Consider the following 22,051-nt stretch of genomic DNA (forward strand, 5'->3'; position numbering starts at 1 on the left):
GAGTCAGGTGTCTCTAAAAGTTAGAAATGTGTGACTTACAAAAATAACCCTGCCATAATGTTTTATTTAATTATAATACCGTATTTTCTAATTGTTAAAATATGTTATCTTCTTTAGTTATTTCAAAATAATTGTCTTGATGCATTCTCAATCATCCAGGTAAGTAAATCTCCAAAAGTTGATTCTGTTCATCTGGATGTAGCATTTTCAGTGGGAGAAAGGTTTCATCACTCATCCAAGTGACTTCTTTAGTCCAACCAGCCACTAGTCCAATGGTCCAATTAGTCCAATGGTTTCAGTCATTATGCAAATGTCCTGTTTATCAGACCCGTTGCCCTGACTTCACACCTGATGAAGACCATGGAGAGTAACATACTACACCACCTTTGCCCACTAGTCGGGAGAGATCTAGACCCGCTGCAGTTTACCTACCAGCCGAACATCGGGGCGGATGACGCTGTCACCTACCTGCTGCATCGGGCCTTCTCTCATCTGGAGAGCACCAGGTGCACACTGAGTCATGTTTTTTGATTTCTCCAGTGCCTTCAATACAATCCAACCCTCGGTGCTAAGGGAGAAGATGCAGGGAGCTGGAGTGGACCATCAGCTGTCCTCATGGATTATTGACTACCTCACCAGTAGACCCCAGTATGTGAGGCTGCGGGACTGTGTTTCTGAGGTGGTAGTCTGTAGCACGGGGGCCCCACAAGGAACAGTACTCGCCCCTTTTCTCTTCACCCTGTACACTGTGGACTACAGTTATAACACGGACACTTGCCATCTCCAGAAGTTGTCAGATGACACCGCCATTGTGGGTCAGGTGTCGGAGGGAAACGAACTGTAATACAGTGGGGTCGTCAATGACTTCGTCAACTGGTGCGAACAGAACAGATCTTTGCATCAATGCCAGCAAGACAAAGGAGCTGGTGATTGACTTCAGCAAGAAGCCACCCCCTATTACACCAGTGAACATCCAGGGTTTGGACATTGAAACCTGGGTGTTCACCTCAACTACAAACTGGACTGGTCCACAAACACAAATGCACTTTACAAAAAGGGTTTAAGTCGTCTCCACCTGCTACGGCGGGTGAAATCATTCAGGGTGAACAGGACACTCATGAGGACATTTTCCGACACTGTGGTGGTGTCTGCTATTTTCTATGCTGTGGTCTGCTGGAGTGGTGGAATGACAGAGAGGGACAGGGGGAAACTCAACAAACTAGTCAGGAGGGCCAGCTCTGTCCTGGACTGTCCGCTAAAGTCCATCGAGCAGGTTGGGGAGGAGAGGATGTTGTCTAAGCTAATATCCATCATGGACAACACCTCCCACCCCCTGCATGAAACTGTATGAGCACTGAGCAGCTCGTTCAGCAGTCGAGTTTTACACCCACAGTGTAGGAAGGAGCGCTACCGCACGTCATTCTTACCAGCAGCTGTCAGACTCTATAATGCAGCTTAACATTCTTTTGGTCATCTTACTCACCAGCTTGTTTGTTTACCACCTTGTGTCTTCCTTTTATATTTTATTGTCCTTTGCTGTAAGAGCTCTGTAACACCGAAATTTCTCATCTGTGGGATAATAAAGGTTTATTCTATTCTATTCACACCCCGTTCTCTGTTTACCATCGGGGCAGGGGGTGTACGGAGGAATTGGCCATCTGATTGGGGTCTGGATGTGGGGCCTCCCTGCTGCTGGGGACGGGGGCGGCCTGCTTGTCTCCACCCCAGGGAACAGGGTATCATCTCCTGGGTCTAGATACCATCACCCCTCTGAGGGTGAAGGTGCCTGGACCTAGGGTATAGAGTATGTTTAGGGATTGTGAGTGTGTGTACAGTGTCCATTTATGTTTGTCTCCACGTTTGGCGAGTGACAAGTATTTGTATATGTGCGCATGAGAGTGGGAATGTACACTTGTGTCTGTGTGTGCCTGTTTGTCTGTGTCTATATGTCAGGTCAAGTCTTAGACTCCACCTCTCTGGGAACATCTCAGGCCCTCCCAGGTGTGGGGGCCTATCTCCCCCACCACACTATCTGTCGTTGGCTGATGCCCTCAGACATTGGTGCATTGGTGGTTCTGGGTGTCTGGGGCCGGGCGCTCAGGTATGTACCGGCTCACTCCCGGTGGCTACCTAGTGTGGCATGGCCCAGTTGGGCCCCTTCCAGGAGGTGGGGGGCCTTCGGACCTCAGGCCTCTGGGCTTGGGGATTGGTCTACTCTGTACCAATGTACAGGAGAGCTTAGGAGAGCCCCAGACGTGGGGTCACCCAGCAGCCATGATGCAGGAGCCACAAGGGGTTGTGGTGATGAGCCTGCAGGCTCTGCTGGCAGCCAGTCACGCCAAAGTGGACTGACACCACTCGCTCTTAAAGTTGACCGGGAATTTAATACTATCACTTGGACTGTTCCATCACATCCCTCTCAAAGTGGTGAATTCCATCCATCCATTATTAAAAATTCATTGATCTATGGTTGACCAGGAAATTACATTGAAATGAGGTGGATTTATAGTTGAACAGAAAATTATAAAGTCGTGGCTTTACAATTGACAGGGAAATCAAAGTTGATATCACTTGGACTATTCCAAGTGAGGCAATCCTGTATTAGTTGACATTACTGCACCCCAGTGAGCTCTTCTGTGAATACATTAGGTAAGCATTCGCTTATTTTCTAATATTTCTAATATTTGAATTGTGTCAAATGTAAACCAACTGATTACATTTTAACATTCTATGAGAGTTTATTCATTCATTCAAGTGTTAAAGTCTAATGTGAACTTCAAAGAAAGTTTCAATGACGCTGGCCAGCAGCAATTGACAGTAGCGTTGAGCAACTAAAAGTTAAGGATATCCTCAACAACTTACCTTGGTACCAGAAAAGAGTCATTTTTGTTGCATCTTTGTGCTGCCATCCTGCCCTGGTTAATATATCATGATTACCATGCTATCTTACCATTTTTGACAACAAAAGTTTCTCATTCAACTTGAGGGGTTTTTTTTGTCAGAAGATGCATGATTCTTCATGACTCTTCCATGGCAGCTGATATTTCACACACATGGTCTGGAACTGATTAGTTTCAAATTCACTGCACAGCAGGAACTGCAAAATGACACTGACCCTGATAATAACTCTTTCTTCAACATTAAAATCTGTTTTTATTACTCCCTGGACGACCAGTTTAATAGCACCATCACACAAGATAAATTTTCAATACTTCACAGTTTTACACTTTAATAACAACAGAAGCCTGTAGGCCAACTTTCACAACATCAAACATTACCCCAGTCACTTTGCACATATTTTAATACAATAGCTATATCATTTGAAATGTGTCACAACTGAAATTTTTATATGAAAAAAGAAAAAGGTTATTGTAATTTGTAGAACAACAGGCTCTAGTATAGTTGCATTTAATAGTTGGAAGAAAGACCTGGAATAAAATTTTACCAAAAACACCCACAAAATAATGTTTATCTTTGGCAATGTCGATACTGATTTGTTGAATCCAAATTAGCACAAATCAACAGATGATTTTATCAACATATACAATATATACAGACTCAACTTATGTCCTAACCTCATTAGACCTGGCTGAATTCCTTCTCATTGTGTAACATATATTTACTAATAAAGAACATTCTAGAGAATAATATACTGAGTGCATTATTTAAAAAATGATATCAGTTACAACGTACCAGTATTTAAATGAACTGTTTTTAATGTAGCAATTTTCTACTCTGCTTGAGCACTCAAAGCACTTAGTACAACACATGCAGGCATCCATATAATCTAACATTCACTCACACTCCAGTGAATGCATTGCGGTTCAGTATCTTGCAGAATGATACTTTGGCATGATTTATTGGCAATGATTTATTGAATCCAAACAAGCACAATTTGACAGCCAAGCATTGAACCACCAGCTTTCCAATTGGCAGACAACTTGCTGCTAATAAAATAGTAAATCAATCAATCAACATTTCATAATTTATGTATATCATGTCAGAGCTTCATTGACTAGAAAAAAAAAACTATAATTTTTTACATTTTTTATATTATTATTTCTTATTTTAATTCATGCTACCTAGAAGAGTGGCATGGTGGTGAACACTGTTGCCTCACAGAAAGGTTCTGGGTTCAAATCAACTATCTAACTGGGGCCTTCCTGTGTGGTGCTTACTTTTTCTACCTGTGTCTGCATAGGTTCTCTCTGGGTATTCCAGCTTCCTCTCACAGTCCAAAGTCAAGCAGTTATTGGTGTTAAATGGTGAATCTAAATTGTGTTTGTGAGTATGAATGATTGTCTATCTCTATGTGTTAGTCCTGTGACAGGCTAGTGACTTGTACCCAGCATCTCACCCTATTTCAGCTGGGATATAGGGTAAACCTGAATTGGATAAGAGGAATAGATGGAATAGATAGGGTATTAGGTGACCATGTCTTTAAAGATTCAGGGTAGCTACGATGTATTTCCAGTGTATCCAAATGCTTTTGATGCCTCTTTTTACCCTATTAACCCCTGTCTCTCTTCAAGTCTTTCCTCTGCCCAATGCTCCTGTACTTGTGTGACTGGAGCATTGGGCAGGTCAGTCTGTAGGGCAGCTCTGAGGTTAGCCCAGAATAACCTTTGTTTTGCCCTGTCTTGAGGCCACTCCAGATATGTGTGGCGGTTCATCATGGACTTCAGCTGGTAGTACTTGGATGGGATTAGGTATTGAGGCAGAGGCTCAAGCAGTACCAGCACAATGCTGTCTGAGCCCAGAGTGAGACGTTGGTGGGTGGCGAAGTAGAGCTCGTAATGACACCACTCGCTCTTGACAAAGTGAGCAGAGAGGACAAACACAGAGCGCCTGCATTTCTCCACACAGCTGATGATGTTCTCAATGATCGTCTTTCCCGGCACAAAATCTTTCTCGTGATGACAGATTCTAAGCCCTCCTGCGGGGCCTTCGAGGTTGGGAAGAAGGGAATTGCGCACCCAGTCAACATCGTGCTGGCTATAAGACACAAACGCGTGGAACTCCAGACCCACCAGATCCTCGGGCCGAGCTTGTTGCATTCTTGCACGATGTTTGGCTCTTGTCCACTGCCAGATCATGCCCGTGTACCAGGGAACATCCAAACAGTGACACAAAATCACAATGGAAATAATCAGTGTCCCTGCTGGAACCAAAATTGCAACCACTAGAAGGCCAATGCTGCAGGAGACCTCTGGGATCGAGATGTCTCTTAAAGTTGAGTTTCTAACGTCCTCGGGGTATGTGCAGTAATAGCCCTGTGGCCAATTCAGCAGCTTAATTCCTGATTGGCTGTTGCTCTTTTCAGAATTGATAGCGAGCTTTATGAAACCTCTGAGAGTGCAGATACAGGTGAAGGGGTTAAAACTGACATCTAGGATATGCAGTTTGGGACAGCTTTCCAATATGTTCACAGATGGGGCATGGAGAGAATTTGACCTGAGCAGAAGCTTGTGGAGTGTGGGGAAAGTGCCACAACCTGGCAGGTCCCGCAGCCGGTTAGCATTTAGATTCAGAGTTGAAAGGTTTCTCAGTTTGAAGATGGATTGCGGAACCACCGAAATCTGGTTGTTCTGGAGGTCCAGTATCTGTGTCCCATTTGGTAGACATTGAAAAACTGACTCAGTCAAACTATTAGAAGACAGATTTATATTGGTGATGCTTGCTGGCCAGATGCACTGTGATGACTGGTCATACCCTATGGAGTTGACGCTGAGGTCCAGATGTTGCAGGGACGACATATATTGAAAACGTTGGCTCAGTATCTCAAGTTTTTTAAGACTGTTGCCTACCAGAGTCAAGTTCTTCAGGTTACGCAGGTTCTGACATTCTACAAATTTATCATCCACCACACTTGAGAAGATGGTGTCAGACATAGCACAATTAGAAAAATCCAGCTGGCGTATTGGACTCTGTGACTTGGGACAGGTCATGTGTATTATTGGCGTGTCAGTAATCGCAACACTCTCCACTGGCATGCTGATGAAAAAGTTGTATAAAGCCTCCTGTGAGAAGAAGAAACTTGTTACCACTGCCTGGCTGGCTGTGAAAGAAATCACCTGTGATGTTTTGATCACTTCTGTTTCAACTCGAGGAGGCTGCATTATGTGCACATCAGAGGCATCAAGATGTTTCAAAGTTGTATTTAGAGCCACATTTACATATTCAGTTAAGTCGTGCCATTTAATTGTTATGTTGGTGAGATAAAAACTCGTTGTGTGGATTTTCACCGTCTCTCTTAGCTGCTTACTTAGGTCTTTGTAGCCATTTATCATATTCATCATCTCCACTTCAGCAAACAGAGACAGAGCATCAGCAGTCAGATTACGGTCAATTTTTTGATTATGTCCAAAGGCTATCTGCAGCCTTTGAGCATGAACATCCTCCAGACTGCCTGCTTCATAATAAAGTCCATCCTCTAGTAATAACGTCAATGTACGTAGTTTCACTTTAGCAATGTTCTTGAAGTCACCCACACTGATGTTTTTTGCTCCAACTGTTAATCTTTCCAGTTTTACAAGAGAGCTGAACTCACTCCCCAATGTCATGGTAAGAAATCTGTTAAAGGCCAAGTTTAGCACCAGGAGGTTCACTGTGTGTAGCAGGTATTGTTGACCTGAGAGATTCTTGAGATTGTTGTGCGACAGGTCCAGATGTTCCAGGAGAGGCGTGTCAAGAAAAGTCTGTGGATCAATCTCCTCCAAATTATTCCATGACACATTCAGGAACCTGAGGTGAGTGGTTTTTTGAAAGTCTCCATTGTGAAGCTGACGTATGTAGTTGCGAGAGAGGTCTAAAAACTCAGTCGTCTGTGGCAGGTCAGTTGGGACAGAGGAGAGGTTTTGGGATGATCGGTCTACAAAGTTGTCAGGTGATGAAGCGCTCTTCTGAAGTCCCACCAACACGGCTGCTGTCCAGAGTACGGCTGCTGTGACCCTCATTGTTGCCTAAATAAAAGATATAGGTATTAGCTTTCATAATATTATTTATTTTTACCATCAGTTGTCAGAGTGTTGGATACATCAAAAAGAAATGTTCAAAAGTCCTACAATAAATTCTTTGTGGTGGTTACAATGCTTAGTAATTGCTGTAGAGAGGTGTGGATTTGATGTAATCATTTTAAAGGATTCAGTGTGCAATGCCTTAATTAAACAGTTTAAGTTTTTAATTAGGGTAGACAAATTGATAAATGTACAAATTAGGTTTTTATCAACTGAATAATGCAAAAATTGGAAACTGAAACTTCAGTAGAGTGTTAGAAATAATTGTTACGTCTCAAATTAAAACATTTTAATTTGAAGTCAGACTTGCACTGTTAGAAAAATCTGTAATTTCAGAATTTTCATATAAATTTTACAGCATTTTCCTGTCATTTTAAACACATGAAATATCAGTAAAATTACAAGAAATATTCTTTGCATTAACATATCTGATTTAATAAAAAATAAATAGAGAAGTGTACTTATGAATAAACATGTTTTTTTTACATGCATTTACAGAAAATGTATTCATTTTTACACATAAAAAGAGTGTAAAAATACAGTTGCAAGCTTAACATGATTTATAGAAGAGAATAGAATAGAACAGAATGCCTTTATTGTCTCTATACATTTGTACAATGAGATACAGAGCATCTCCTACTCACTTGGTGGGGGGGGGGGGGGGTGGCACAGTTCTGCAGCACTATATACAAATATACAAGCCAGTTTTAAAAAGTAATATGTAATAAATAGTGTTATTGCACATAGAATTTGGTATTGCACAGTGGGGAAACTGTTTTTGAAGAAAAAGAAACTGTGGGGAGTCGGTGCTCAGTGTGTGAGAGGAGGAGAGATAAGCTATGATACTGATCACTTATAAGCTATATTTATTTAAAAAATATTACAGCTAAATTCTAATTTAATTCTAGAACTACATCCAAATTTTGATTCATTTAGTATAAAATTACACAAAACTGACTGATGAATGATGCAGGGTTACTTTACAGATAAATATGACAAGTACTGTAGTTAATGTCATCTTGATAATAGACTTCAGGTTCTTCCCTCAGTGTTTTTCACTCTCCATGAGGTCCTTTGGTGTTAATTGTTATCATTATTATTACGTATTGTTATAATCTCTGTGTATTCCTGTTTCAAATGATTCTCTCTTCCAGTTTTTTGTTTTTGTTTTTTGGGGGGTAGTCATTTCTCTCCTGTGTCTTGCATTTAGTTTTGCTTCCTTTGTATCATTTCCTTTGTTCATGTTCAGGTCATTCTTTAACCTCCACTCATGTGCTCCCTGTTCTCCAGATGTTTTTATTTTTTCCCCGTGGATATTCTGCATACATTCTAATTAAATTGTAGTTTTCACTTTCATTTGAAGTACTGCATTTCTATGCCTCTCACTCGATCCTTCATGACAGATCACACATGCATATGCAAATGCTGCTCACGCTGTTACACAATATAATTAATTTAGACTTTCCACTTAACCTAAACTCTTTACATACACACTACTCTAGTGCAAGAATAACTCTACAAAAACTTTGCAAACTCTCAATGATTTGCTTGGTGATATATCAAAAAAATATATATTAATGTCAGTATCAATGTAATTGTAACCTGGACGTGTGTCCCTCTATCTATAAAGAGATGATCTATACTGCTCACCCAAGTGCAATGTCTACAATATCCGAATCTAGGTTTGGGAAGGAGATTGGCGGTAGCAACTCTGTAAGAGCAATAAGACTTCCAACCCACATAACACGCACAACCACAGGTTTATGAAACAAAGTTTGCTTTATATATATTTCCTTTGGATCAGTTCCCTTTACTCATCCTCAATGTAGGGATAACTTCAAATGCAGTAACCATCTCAAATGCATCACAAAAATAATTGAAACAATCAAAATAGATGTAAGACAAGAAACACAATATTTCAACACCCCAAAGAAAAGGAAAAAGAAAAGAAAATAGCATGTGAGTGTCCAGTTCTTTATGGTGTCAGTTTATTCAGTTACCCACTGTCCTGGGTTAAGAACTGAAAACGACCTGAATCTCAGGCGGGGAAAAAGTAGCAAAAGAAAATGATAAGGTATCTCTCAGGTGGGCTTCCTTTTGTTTTTTTCCCTACCGCCCTCCTAGTACGGCAGGCATCAACGTGTCGGCGTCCTGACACACAGAAGGCCTCCACAACAGCAACAGTGTCTTAGACTCACGATACCAGCTCCTCACTCGGCACACATGGAACTGTACCTCAAAAAAAAAAAAAAAACAGTCTGCACACAAATACGCAGAATGTTAGATGTCCACATTCCTTAAATGTCCTTGTTCCTAATGTCCTTGGTTCTTTTTAAATACTAAAATAAATTTGCATCTTGTGACACCTTAAAAGTAAATACACCGGTATTACTGTGCATCACCCGCAGTTACAGCTACAGCACAGCTATTGCACGTGAACTGCGCATAACCACTTAGCTGGCCGCGGCTGAACTAGCAGGCCCAAGAAAAGAAAAACACTAGACACTCATAATAAACAAAACTGTCACAACATCACAATACTATAAAAACACATCTTAAACATCATTAAACACATTTACTACTATTCTGACTGGTTAGTTATTTTTTTCAGTGCATTGAACTGCAATCCGGTTCTTCAGTCTGACGTCACTAGCTGTGTCTGGACCTAAACTCCGCTGCAGGTCCATATATCAAATGATCACTATGGCATTACTGAGAGTTGAAAAACTGTCTAAAGTCTTTCATCTTTAATAAAACGATCAGCGTTCTGCTCTACCAGGTGTAACAATTGAGTTTAACATCCAGGCATCCATGAAAACGGAATTTATGACATTTAACGGAGTTAGAAGTTAGCAGGGAGTTAGCTCGCTAGCTTCTATCTAAATACAATATAGCATGTCCTGACTGCTGGGTTTTGGAAACAAATTAAAACGTACAGCTCTGTTATCACTTCCAGCATAAATGAAGACAGAAAACTAAACAGCAGTGACATTTGTAGGGTTACTGAAGTCTGGCTAGCTGGTATATAATGATGTGCTACGTGACCGCTAGCGACACAGCTATGTTAGCATAATATAAACAAGCTAACTTTTTTTCCACTCGATAAAAGTTAACGTGAGTGTTCTCGGTGGTCAGGAACAAATGTAATCGCATGGCAGGATTCTGTAAAATGACCAAACTTCAGCCAGGAGAACAACTGAGATAATCCATCCACAATACGAGGTTAGTCATTCATATACTGCTGCATGGGATGGGCTGTAGTTACATCGTAAGGTTTTAAAAACTGAGCTTAAATAAATGATTAGCGGTAATAAAAGCAGAGGGAGGTCAACAGTGATCACTGACTGTTTTAGGAGCTTTTTGAGATTAAATAGAAGAAAATACATAACATTAAACATGTTAACAACACAAAAGCCATATGCAGACTACTTTAGGCCCGGAAGTAGGATTCCTCACGTCATCACTTAACAATCGGATAGCGGTGCTAAGTGAGCTAGGCTAACTCACCAGAATAGTTCAAAAAGTTCAAAACACTCCGACTCCTTTGAGGTAGGTACCCGTCTGTGGTTCACCGCTAACGACAGCGCTCTCACAAATGTTAATAGAACCTCTTTTCTCTCTTTCAACTGGGAAAAACCGTGCTCCGCGGCAGCATGGAGTTTTTCCTTGCCGTCCTTTTCCCCCTACACCACACCTTCACGCGCACCGAGCTGCAGATGATGCCTTCAGGGCAAGCCCGGAAATTAAACTATCAAACAAAAACTACGATGCATTCAAAGAACCCTATACTTCTGATTGCTGTAAATCTTACCAGGGTTACATAATTAAAGTCAATGTTTACTTACTAACTACAAATTATTTTTTTGTTTGTTTTTTGTATTTAATTCAAAAGATGCTTCTTGAAGATAAATCCTAGCACAAGATGATATAGAGAAGAACACTTTCAGCAGCCACCTTCCCTGAAATGAGAACATTTTCTCATCTTTAAGGAGAACTGGATGCTAGTCTGGTTCTGATATTCTTTGGAGAATGTCAGATGATTTTCACAGTGCGGTACTGTGAGCACGAGTCCCACTAAAAGGCTGCCAGCATTTATTCTGTACCTTTTTGCACAAAGAGATAGGTCCTAAGGCTCAGTCCTGTCCTGTCCTGCTTCCCTCATGTAATAGCCTCTCCCCTGGTATCCCCTCTACCACATGCAAAGCTTTTAAGAAAAAAATACTAAAAGCACAGAGCTGCAAAAAAAAGAACTAGGTTGCAGGGCTGGCATTACCAAACTGTTAAATGGTGCGTTATACCCATTTCCCGGTGTGTACATTCACATGCATCTGAGGGAATTTTACCACACGTGCCTAGCCCCCACAACAAGCGACTGTGCCGCCACTAAAGCAAAATCAAAAAGAACCTAGAAATTGTGGCATACAAAACAGCAAACAACTCAGGAAATAAAATATAAGGAGACAAGAACAAATGCACACACTCTAAAATACAACTCCTTTTAAAAGCACAATTACAATATAACAAACAGTTAAGATGAAAACACCATAAAACAATGAACCAGTCAATGCCAGTCCATAAATAACAGCAAAGCAACAACAAGGCTACAACAAGACAGCAGCAGTGTGTAGGCCTGTAACAAGAGAGGGAAAACAATCATCCAGGGTCCACCCTACGATAGATAACCCATGAGGATCCTACTTACCCTTTAATAGTTATACATATTATTATTATATTATTATTATTATAATCCTCCCTGCAGCTGTCAGACTGTACAATCAGAACTGTACTGTACAATCAGAACTGCTCCCAAAAAACATAGATGTTTACATCTGCGCTGTAACTGCAATAAGTTAATTAACCGATTCGCACTACAACCTGGTTTGCCTCTTACCTGTAGTTATTTTTATTTAATTTAATAACTGTACAGTACTCTGTTTATAGTAACCATTGTCCTTAATGTAAATATGTAAGAAAAATTGTGTATGTTTCTGTTCCGTGTCCCGTGTACTGTTTGTTTGTATATGTGTCTTTTTGGCTGCTGTTACAACCAAATTTCCCCTTGTGGGACAATTAAAGGATTATTCTATTCTATTCTATTCTATTCTATTCTATTCTATATTAACCAGTTGCCAGGGGAAATGAATGCGGTCTGCAATACTTAACAGGCTGTGATCTTTGCCACCTTGAACAGAAGTTAGTGCAAACTGCCAGAGCTCAGGAGTAGACTACAGTTGTTCCTTATAACCAACATCTGATTAACAGCTAAGGGAGAGGTTAATGTTCATGCTGCATTCACAGAAAGCATGTTTGAACCAACATCCACCACATCTAACCCACTACATTTACTTTTACAAATTGTTAGAAGTTTTCTGTATTAGTATTGCATTACAGCAGTATTATGAAATTATTACACAAAGTAAAGTTAGTGTTTTATTTAGCTCAACTCTTTCAATATTCACATCCATCAGTATGCACTTGATAAGATCTGTAATGTAATTACAATAACATTTTCTGTATATTTCTAATATTGTTTAATCTCCGTTTACACCTAAAAGAACTGTATTTTAATGTAATACAATTTTAAAAAAATATGGACTTTTTTGTGTATTTTAATTATAGACAATTTCTGTGTTTTTACATGATGACAAATGTAAACACAGTAAATTTCAGTTATTGTGCGCTATTTTTCTGCTGCTAGAATATTACTGGGTTTTATGGGTTTTTAAAAAAAATAGTTTATGTAACACTTTTTGATTTTAGTCAGTATACTAAAAATATGCCAGACATGTGTATTAAAAGCATCAAGGCTAAAAAGAAATTTGGCTGAGCAGAAAGATGAAAGAAATTTAAGGAACAGGCCAGAGTGATGTGAAAACATTATTTTGAAAGGAACTTACCTGGAACAACACTGGTTACTTTCTTTAAGATCAGACTTACTTTTAATTTTTTTGAACTGGTTAAATTCTAATTGGTTTGGTTTACCGTTTTTTCTGGAATTGAGTTTTTCCTTTGTGAATGTGGCTTGCTGTGTGCTTATCATGGAATTGTTGCTCTGTTTTCTTTAATTCCCGTGGTTTTCTTGGTGTCAGTTTTGTTGGAGTCAGTTTTGTTGGAATCTTTTATTTATATATCTATATATATCTATATATATATTTTTATATATATATCTATATATATATCTATATCTATATAGATATATATATATATATATATATATATATATATATATATATATATATATATATATATATATATATATATATATTGTTGGGGACAACAAAGAACGCAAATAGACATTTAGAAAAGCTGCTTTTTCTAAATATCAAAAAACAGTGTGAGCAAAAAGGGAATGTTAATACTGTCATAAATATAAAATACTGCCATTTCATATCATGGTATGAGTTTATGATTATTTATGCATTCATAAATCCCACCAAAACTTTAAAAGCAGACATTTGACATCGTCATATTTTAGATTACTTTCAATTAAGTGTTTTTCTTGACTCATGTAATCTAGATATTAAAATAAAATAAAAAAATCCAAAACCACAATAAAAAAACCACTCTGGAAAACACCATTTAGTTCATAGACGGATAAAAAAAGAGCACTAACCTTTATTGTGGTTTGATGGTCACGTTTTTAAGTCTCAAGTACAAAAACATCAGAGTCACAGTGGTTCCAAATCTCTGGATATGGGGAAAAAAGGAAATCAGTAAGACAAAACTGACTGATCGAGAAAGGTATACCACCAAATAAAATTTGGATTAAATGTGACCAAAAGTCATGCGTTAGCACTGCTCCAGCAGTAGCTGCTAATAGTTTTTAAGTTACAGTAAAAACAACATGAAGCTGAGCGGAAACAGGCATAGAAATGAAAGCAATTCCCAGACTACTTATGCTTTTCTCACTTCAACATCCTCTTTTCACTTCCCTTTTTATGTAACAGTGTATTTTATAGAAGTAAACTGTGATAAAAATGTATAAATAAGCGGAGCTAGTGAAAGTAATGAAATCAGTTCCTTGGATTTAGTTTACTTTATTGTTTTAAGCAAACTAATACTTCAGATTTTGTTTTGTTTTTTGTTTTGGCACCCTAAAAGACGTTGGTCTGTAGTTTGAGAAACATGAACTGATTTTAAAATATTCTAAAAATCAATGAAATGGGCCTTTACTAAGCAATGCCATGACTATACTGTATCTTTAGTTTGTTCTACTATGTTGTGAAAAGTATGAATGAGAAGGCTAAACTACAGTGTTTCTGAGGTAGCTCTCTTGTATCATAGCGACCACACTGAGGTCACCTGGGTAGTACATGAACATTTTCCAACTCAATTGACTTATCGCACTAATGCCTTGAGGCAGAGTGGCTTCAGGTCCACTGTGTTGTTTACTCTAGACACTGTGTTAATGAAGGATGATGAGAAAGGGTTTCTTTTAAAATGGCTTTTTATTGTGATAGGGAAGCTATGTGTATGTACAGACAGACAGACACACACACACACATATGCATGAACCTTCTTCCCAGCAGTGTTTCTAGCCTGGCAGTGCTAATCTTGCCTTGGGTCAGCGACTGCTACGCATACAGCAAGTGGAGCTTAATTGAATATTGTCTTATAAGCCAGTGTCACTAATCCCACCTGGCACAGTTTGATCAAATCCTAAAAGAACACTGATTTGATTAGAAGCTTCTGGCTGTAAGAAAACAGAAAACAGCCTGTTTTTTCAGCGTCACAGTGTAAGATTACCTCTTATTTAATAAATGTGTCAAAATGTGCCGTTGCTGATTTGTTAGAAAGCTGAAATCCCCTAATGCAAGTGATTACAAAATACAGTGTGTGTGTTTGTAATGTGCAGTAAGTCTTACTTATGAAGCTAAGATCAGAGTACAAGCTAATTATTGACACAAATGTTCTTTACAGCAATCAGCATGTGCCTGAGAGCTCTGAGTCAGTCTCTATGCACCCTTTGAAAGATAGCTCACTATTATCTTTATTAGCTGTGTTGAATTATGACTCTTTATTTTATTTATTTTTATTAATTTGGCTGAGATCCAAGAATAATCAAGCGCTTTTTGAAGGACGGGCTAAATTAATCAGCCGGAATGGCCTCGGTAGTAAAACAAGTATGTGAGGACATGAGTCAACCTTTGTATGTGTGAACATTATGTGGTAGGGAAGGGTTGAGTGGGAGCAGAAGTACACTGGGAGTGAGAGATAGGGACGCAGGGTGTCAGATGGAGAGCGCAAAACCTCGAAGCTTCAGATGTTCCACTCTGCTCGCTTTGATCACTTCAGCCTCTTCTTCACCCACATTATGGATCTCTTATCAGTCATAAAGGAATGCATTATTTTCAAACGTGCGCTGACGGACTGACATCAGCTGTCTCATTAAGGTGGATTTTGGAATCAAGGTAGAAACCTTCAGTATGCTGAACCAGCCCAAATGTCATTTCCTCTTGTCTTCTCTCCTGTTTTCCTTATATTCTTGGAACAAGGCAACCTGCTCTCTTGGGAAGGGCAGGGATATTTGGCAGCAGCCCAAACCGGATCCCACACTCAAAGGGCAATCTTTTCTACATGACACCTTCCCTCTAGGCTTTCTCTGGGGCTCTGGAACTTCTGCTTTCCAGACAGAAGGAGCCTGGAACCAGAATGGGAAAGGTGCCTCAATTTGGGACAGTTTCACCCACTCCTCTGTCAGTGGCAGCTTGGACAGAGAGGCTGCCAATGTGGCAAGTGACAGCTACAACAGATGGGAAGAAGATGTGAAAGCATTGGAGTATCTAGGTGTAAGGTCATACTCTTTTTCTCTCTCCTGGCCCAGACTCTTTCCTGATGGAAATGCCAGAGGTCAGCCCAATACTGCTACTGTGAAGCATTACAGCTACCTCATAGAGAGGCTTCTGGAAAAGAAAATTGAGCCCATCGTCACTCTCCATCACTGGGACCTGCCACAGGTGCTGCAAGAGGATTATGGAGGCTGGAAGAACGAAACTATGGTGGAACTTTTCGAGGAGTATGCTACTTTTTGTTTCCACACTTTTGGGAGTCGTGTTAGGTATTGGCTCACAATGCATAATCCCTACCTGGTGGCTGTACAGGGATACGGCACAGGAGTCCATGCTCCTGGAGAAAAAGGGGGACCTGCCACCTCTCTTACTGTGGCACACAATCTGATAAAGGTCAGTTACACATGGGGACCTAGCAGATTTTGTCAAATTTCTCACAAGTATGTAATTTTTACTCTTCGTGTTCCTCATCTGTTTTGGTTGCAACGCCAGCGATATGAAGAATATCTCCAGTTACAAACATACACAAACTGTGTAAACTTTGAACTCTCACAGCTTTATCATTTTACGATAGACAGTGAATCTTTATATTGCTCAAGTGATTTTAGGTCAGAGGACAGTGAAGCAAGAAAGCCCTGATATTTCATTTTAATACAATCAAATTGGTCAGGGCGTATAAAACTAGTGCAAACAAGTGCAAAACCTGGCTGCTTGCTTTGTTTTGTTTTTTTGTTTTATCTCCTTGATGGCTCGTCAATTTTATTTATATTGATTGGCTTGTGATAAACACGACAGTTAAAGAGACACTGCGGTCAAAGTCCACCACATCAGCACTTGTCTACTGGAGAGAAATGGTGTGTGTCAGGAAGTCGGGGAGACATGCCTCATTAATAATCACTTTCAGTTTACGCAAACAAGCACAGATGGTGTACCTGCAGCGCCCAGTGAGCAAACAAAACCAAAAAAATTTCAAATAAAATAACCATTTATATGTAATTGTTTTCATAATTACTCTCTTACCTCTCATTTTCCCTCTCCTTATCCAGAATTAACTATGTTATGTATACCTGTGCGTTTCATAGAGACACAGTAAATTTTGCTGAGTCAAATAAGTTTATTTTACAGTGAATATGTTCAGGAAAAAAAACAACAAAACTAAAAACATCACACTAATGTGTCTGCTGTTATTTCCAGGCTCACGCTAAAGCATGGCATGCCTACAACGCCAACTTCCGCACAACTCAGAAGGGTAAAGTGTCCATTGTTTTGGGCTCCCACTGGGTGGAACCTCAAAGAGGCAAAGCCATTGATGCAAGTGCTGAGCTCTGTCAGGAGTCAATAGAGGCAGCACTGGGCTGGTTTGCCAGTCCCATCTTTGGTGATGGGGACTACCCAGTCTCTTTAAAAACCAAGCTTGGGGCTCTTCTGCCTGCATTCACCCCTGAAGAGAAGCTCTGGGTGCAGAAGACAGCTGACTTTTTCGCCCTATCCTTCGGGCCTAACAACCTCCGTTTGGGGCAGAGCGTAATCAGCTACGGGCAGACGGTGACTCCAGACCTAAGACGACTCCTGGGCTGGATAAAGCTGGAATATGGGAATCCAAGTGTCTTAGTAGCTGAGGGAGGCTGGTTCTCTGAAGCCACTGTAGGAAAGGAAGACACAGTGGGCATCTATCTGATGAAAAGCTTTATCAACCAAGTCTTGCGAGGTAAGCAGAACGCTGGGAAGAACAAATAAATATGAGTTAGACAATAAAGTCATTGAGACACAAACATTTGTCTATCTTACTCTATTATTACTTTGTTTTCTTTCATAGCCATTAACCTTGACGGTGTACGGGTGTTTGGATACATGGCCTGGTCCTTAGTGGATGGATTTGAGTGGAATTATGGGTATAGTATTAGACGAGGCCTTTTCTATGTGGACTTCAGCCAACCAAACAGAACTAGGAGCCCCAAGAGCACCGCTCAGTACTACAGAGAAATAGTCAATGATAATGGCTTCCCAAGTGATGAAACCTCGCAAGAGGTGAAAGGCTATTTCCCCTGCAACTTTCACTGGGGTATTGCAGACTCCACTTTACAGGTAACATGACTTTATGATTATCAGCTATGGAAGATGTTCAATAATGCTCCGGACGCCTAAAGAACACATTTTAATTGTATTGTTTTGTTTTGTTTTTGTAGGTCAACTTCTACCCTTTCTCCCCACAGTTTACTGACCCTCATTTGTACAGTTGGAACTTGACAGGTGACGGATCGTTGCATCAGGTCCCAGGGGTGAAGCTCCAGACCAGGCGAGCACAGTGCACAGACTATTTGGCTATCCGTGATCATCTTAACCTGCTGGAATCGACAAGGGCATCTCACTATCGCTTCGCTCTAAACTGGTCTCTGATTTTACCCCAAGGAGACCTCTCTAATGTAAACACAGAAGCTCTGAGGTAAAGATGCGCACACACACACAGTGACAATTCAAATAACACAATTCATGTTATAACTGTAACTTTACCTGAGTCACACCCCGGTTATTGACAGAGCAATTTCGAGTTCATACGCACTTACTTTGCCTGAATCAGTCTCTCTGTGTCTACACTCTTTACTTTTACAAAGGTACTACCGCTGTATCGTGACCGAACTCAAGAAGCGGGATCTCGAGGCTCTTGTGGTTATTTATTACCCAACACACCGATCTCCAAATCTGGGTTTACCTGTGCCGCTGCATGCCTCAGGTGGTTGGCTCAATTACAGCACAGTGAACGCTTTTCAGGAATATGCAGCACTTTGTTACCAGGAGCTGGGTCCCTGGGTTCAGAACTGGATCACCATTAATGAGCCAAACAGACTTGTAGACGTTTATTCGAGTGGGGAAGACAAGCATCTGGCAGCTCATAACCTTCTTCTGGCTCATGCAAAAGCCTGGAGGTTATATGAGAAGGAACATTACAGTCAACAGCAAGGACTGGTATCGTTAGCACTACATGCTGACTGGGCCAAACCTGCTAACCCCTTCCTGGAGTCACACACAGTGGCAGCAGAAAGATTCCTTCTGTTTGAACTTGGTCGCTTCTTAGACCCATTGTTGGGGACTAGACGTGAGGAGAAGCACAACATGGGGGACTATCCACAAGAAATGAGAACGTATCTAGAAGAGAGAGCTCGAGTAATGGGCCTTCCTGGATCTCCTCTTCCTAATTTTACTGAGACTGAGAGAGAGGAACTGAGAGGGGCCTTGAGTTTTATCGCACTAAACCATTTTACTACCCGTTTGGTCTCCCCGCGTTCCCACACACAGGACAGTTTTCAGCAGAAACCACCTCCTGATCATGACTGTCTGATTCTTTCTGATCCAACATGGCCCTCTTCTAGCCTGCGGCAAGCTATTGTGCCATGGGGCTTGCGTAAGATGCTAAAGTGGGTTAGCCAGAGGTATGATGGAGCTATACCTATCATTGTCACCGGGAGTGGGATTGATGATCAGGCTCCTGTTGAGGATAAACTCCGGCAACACTACCTAAGGAGTTACCTGCAGGAGGCACTCAAAGGTAGGGCAAACATTTTAGACAATTTTCTACCTCAGTCCAGGATGTGTTGTGTAACAATATTTGGCAAGAATCAAAATAGAGTCTGCAGTGTTCAGGATGTTGAGACAGAGATACAGTTCCACATGTGATACAGGCTTAATGACCTTATTGCTTCCTACTATAAAAAGCTTTATATACTGAGAAACCATGAAAACCATAAAAGCAGAAACGAGGGACGAGGACAAACAGTGCCATAAAGGGCATATTGCCCTTTATGGCACTGCCCTTTATGACTCACCTGTATTTGCACATGGAAGCAGTGTAGTTTTCTAACACAATAAAAGCCGTGTTTTTTAGATAAAGTATTCATCTTACTTTTCTGTTGTTATATTTCTATTTCTTTGCAGCTTACCATCTCGATGGAGTCAACTTGCACGGCTTCTACGTGTGGAAACTCCAAGATCGACACGTACCGCAGTATGGCCTCTTCACCTCAGCCCAACACCAATCCAAAGCCAAAGCCTCAATTAATGTGTACAGAGAAATCATTGCTCTCAGCGGATCCCCTAACAATGACTCAGTGCAGCCCTGCAGGTTTAGCGAGCTGCATGAGCCTTGCTCTATATGCGCATGGATGTTCACAAACAAAGCAATACTGGTTTTTGGGGGGTGCCTCCTAATAACAGCTGCAATGCTGGCAGCGCTAGTGGTTTTTGTCATAGTCACCAAAAGAAACCAAAGACATGGCAGAGGAAAAGCAAAAGTTGGGTTGAGCAGGAGGAGAAGAAAGGAAGGAGTGTGTTTGTGTCCACCTGGTGTAAAGCGATAACACTAGGAAAGACTGACTCATTCGTGTGTCATAAAAAACCCTGTGGCTCACTGACTGGGAAGGGCAACGACTTGTGTACGCTCCATTTGTGTCTGTTTCTGCTCATGTGATGAATGTGTGATTAGTTGTGTAAAATGTAAATAAAAGCAGAATGCAATGATTTGCAAATCTCATAAGTCTACATTTTATTCACAGCAGAGCACAGGAAATATATTAAATATTTAACAGAGATGATGTACCATTTTGAGGAAAATATTAGCTTATTTTGAATTTGAAGCCAGCAACATGTCTCAAGACAGTTGGGACACCATCATGTTTATCACTGTGTAGCATCCATTCGTCTTTTAGTAACAGTCCATTAAGATCTAGAAACCGAGAAGACCAGCTGTTCATCATTTAGGAGAGGAATATTGTCCCATTCATGTCTGATATAGGATTGTAGATGTGCTACAATCCCGCTGGGTGGAAGGTCTAAACTGCAGGCAGATCTGTTTATTACACTGAGTCTTCTACTAGGAAATCATCCAGTTTAAAGTTTAGCATTGTCTTGCTGAAATATACAAGGCCTGACGTCATCTGGACGGGATCATATGTTGCCGTAAAACTGTATATACCTTTCTTGTTTGATGGTACTTTTCCATATGCACTAATACACTTCCATACCATATGAGATGCAGGCTTTTTAAACTGAGTGCTGACAACAATACAATACTATTGGATATGTGAAGATCACGGGTCTTGTCTCTTGCACATAGGGATTTCTCCAAATTTTCTGAATCTTTTGATGATATGTAGTATAGATCAGTAGATATTCAAAACTTTCTATATTTTACCTTGAGGAAAAATATTCTGAAATTGTGCCACAATTTGTAATCACAGTTCTTTTCCAGAGTGGGGAACTTCTACCCATTTTTACTTCTGAGAAACTGCCACTTTAAGATGTTGTTTTTATATCCAGTCATGTTACTTAACTGTTGCCAATGAAGTTAAACAGTTGTATCATGTTTCTCTACCTGTTTCTTAGTGGTACCACTTATTTTTCTGGCCTTTTGTTGTCACTCTCCCAACTTTTTGGGACTTGTTGCATTTTCACAAAATTGTAAAGTGTCTCAGTTTAAACGTCGGATATTGCCAAATCATTGCATTCTGTTTTTATTTACATTTTACACAACATCCCAATATTTTCAGAATTATTTTTGTGAAGCTATTTTGTTTTATTGTTTCTACATATTTAAAAGACTGTAAAATGGCAACAGATTTAATGACTGTTGCAGTGAGAAGCTAGGGCATGTGTGAGTTTTTTATAACCTTACATAAGTGATTACGTCAGCTCTATGTTTTATAATAAACAAATATGAGAAAACACACCAGTGCAAAACATCTCATAACGATAAAATCTAATAAAAACATGATCTCAAATCACCAATCAGTTTTATAAAAGTGGCTTTCTTTTCATAAGACAACAAAGGCATTTATTATAACATGTTTTTTTCATAGACTGGATGTTCATGGGGCAATGATGCCCCCTAGTGTGACTGTTTGCAGGTATGATGAAACACTATGAAACACTTCTCTGTTATTTGTTTAAAAAAACATGCATATTTCTCATGTGTGTCCTGTGATAAAGCAGTGTGGCTACAGAATGGGGTTTGTGTCTGATTGCTGCACAGTGCAGTTTAACTGACAAAAAAGTCACAAAAGCACAGTGGGGTACTTTTGGTGTTATTATACATACAGGGAGTGCAGAATTATTAGGCAAATGAGTATTTTGTCCACATCATCTTGTTCATGCATGTTGTCTTACTCCAAGCTGTATAGGCTCGAAAGCCTACTACCAATTAAGCATATTAGGTGATGTGCATCTCTGTAATGAGAAGGGGTGTGGTCTAATGAC

At 40.2% G+C, this 22,051-nt stretch overlaps 2 protein-coding genes across 5 annotated transcripts; one reads left to right on the forward strand and one right to left on the reverse strand.

Annotated features, from left to right (window-relative positions):
- Positions 1-1,915: 1,915 nt before the first annotated feature.
- Positions 1,916-13,882, reverse strand: LOC120724196 (toll-like receptor 1). Of its 4 annotated transcripts, none has more exons than XM_040016250.1 (2): positions 13,630-13,882; positions 1,916-6,962 (listed from the first exon to the last, which is right to left on the reverse strand). In XM_040016250.1, exon 2 carries the CDS (start codon positions 6,954-6,956, stop codon positions 4,503-4,505), a length of 2,454 nt encoding a protein of 817 aa, XP_039872184.1. In that variant the 5' UTR covers positions 6,957-6,962; positions 13,630-13,882; the 3' UTR covers positions 1,916-4,502. The 4 variants fall into 4 exon arrangements, 2 of the variants coding, with proteins under 2 accessions (XP_039872184.1, XP_039872185.1); XM_040016251.1 differs by lacking the exon at positions 13,630-13,882 and adding an exon at positions 10,524-11,809; XR_005693863.1 differs by lacking the exons at positions 1,916-6,962; positions 13,630-13,882 and adding exons at positions 8,983-9,245; positions 10,524-11,815.
- A 1,279-nt stretch (positions 13,883-15,161) lies between these two features.
- Positions 15,162-20,282, forward strand: klb (klotho beta). The gene is made up of 6 exons (XM_040016249.1): positions 15,162-16,198; positions 17,000-17,513; positions 17,622-17,890; positions 17,992-18,248; positions 18,418-19,349; positions 19,736-20,282. The coding sequence occupies exons 1-6, from the start codon at positions 15,443-15,445 to the stop codon at positions 20,155-20,157; spliced, it is 3,150 nt and encodes a 1,049-aa protein (XP_039872183.1). The 5' UTR covers positions 15,162-15,442; the 3' UTR covers positions 20,158-20,282.
- The last annotated feature ends 1,769 nt before the right edge of the window (positions 20,283-22,051 follow it).

This window comes from Simochromis diagramma, unplaced genomic scaffold, assembly GCF_900408965.1.
Source record: "Simochromis diagramma unplaced genomic scaffold, fSimDia1.1 OVJJ01000685.1, whole genome shotgun sequence".
NCBI classification, from domain to species: domain Eukaryota; kingdom Metazoa; phylum Chordata; class Actinopteri; order Cichliformes; family Cichlidae; genus Simochromis; species Simochromis diagramma.

Coding starts and splice junctions, on each gene's coding strand:
- klb (XM_040016249.1), top strand. CDS start 15,443: ATGCTGAACCAGCCCAAATGTCATTTCCTCTTGTCTTCTCTCCTGTTT. Junction 16,199..16,999: donor TGGCACACAATCTGATAAAG/GTCAGTTACACA, acceptor TGTTATTTCCAG/GCTCACGCTAAAGCATGGCA. Junction 17,514..17,621: donor TATCAACCAAGTCTTGCGAG/GTAAGCAGAACG, acceptor TTTCTTTCATAG/CCATTAACCTTGACGGTGTA.
- LOC120724196 (XM_040016250.1), bottom strand. CDS start 6,956: ATGAGGGTCACAGCAGCCGTACTCTGGACAGCAGCCGTGTTGGTGGGA.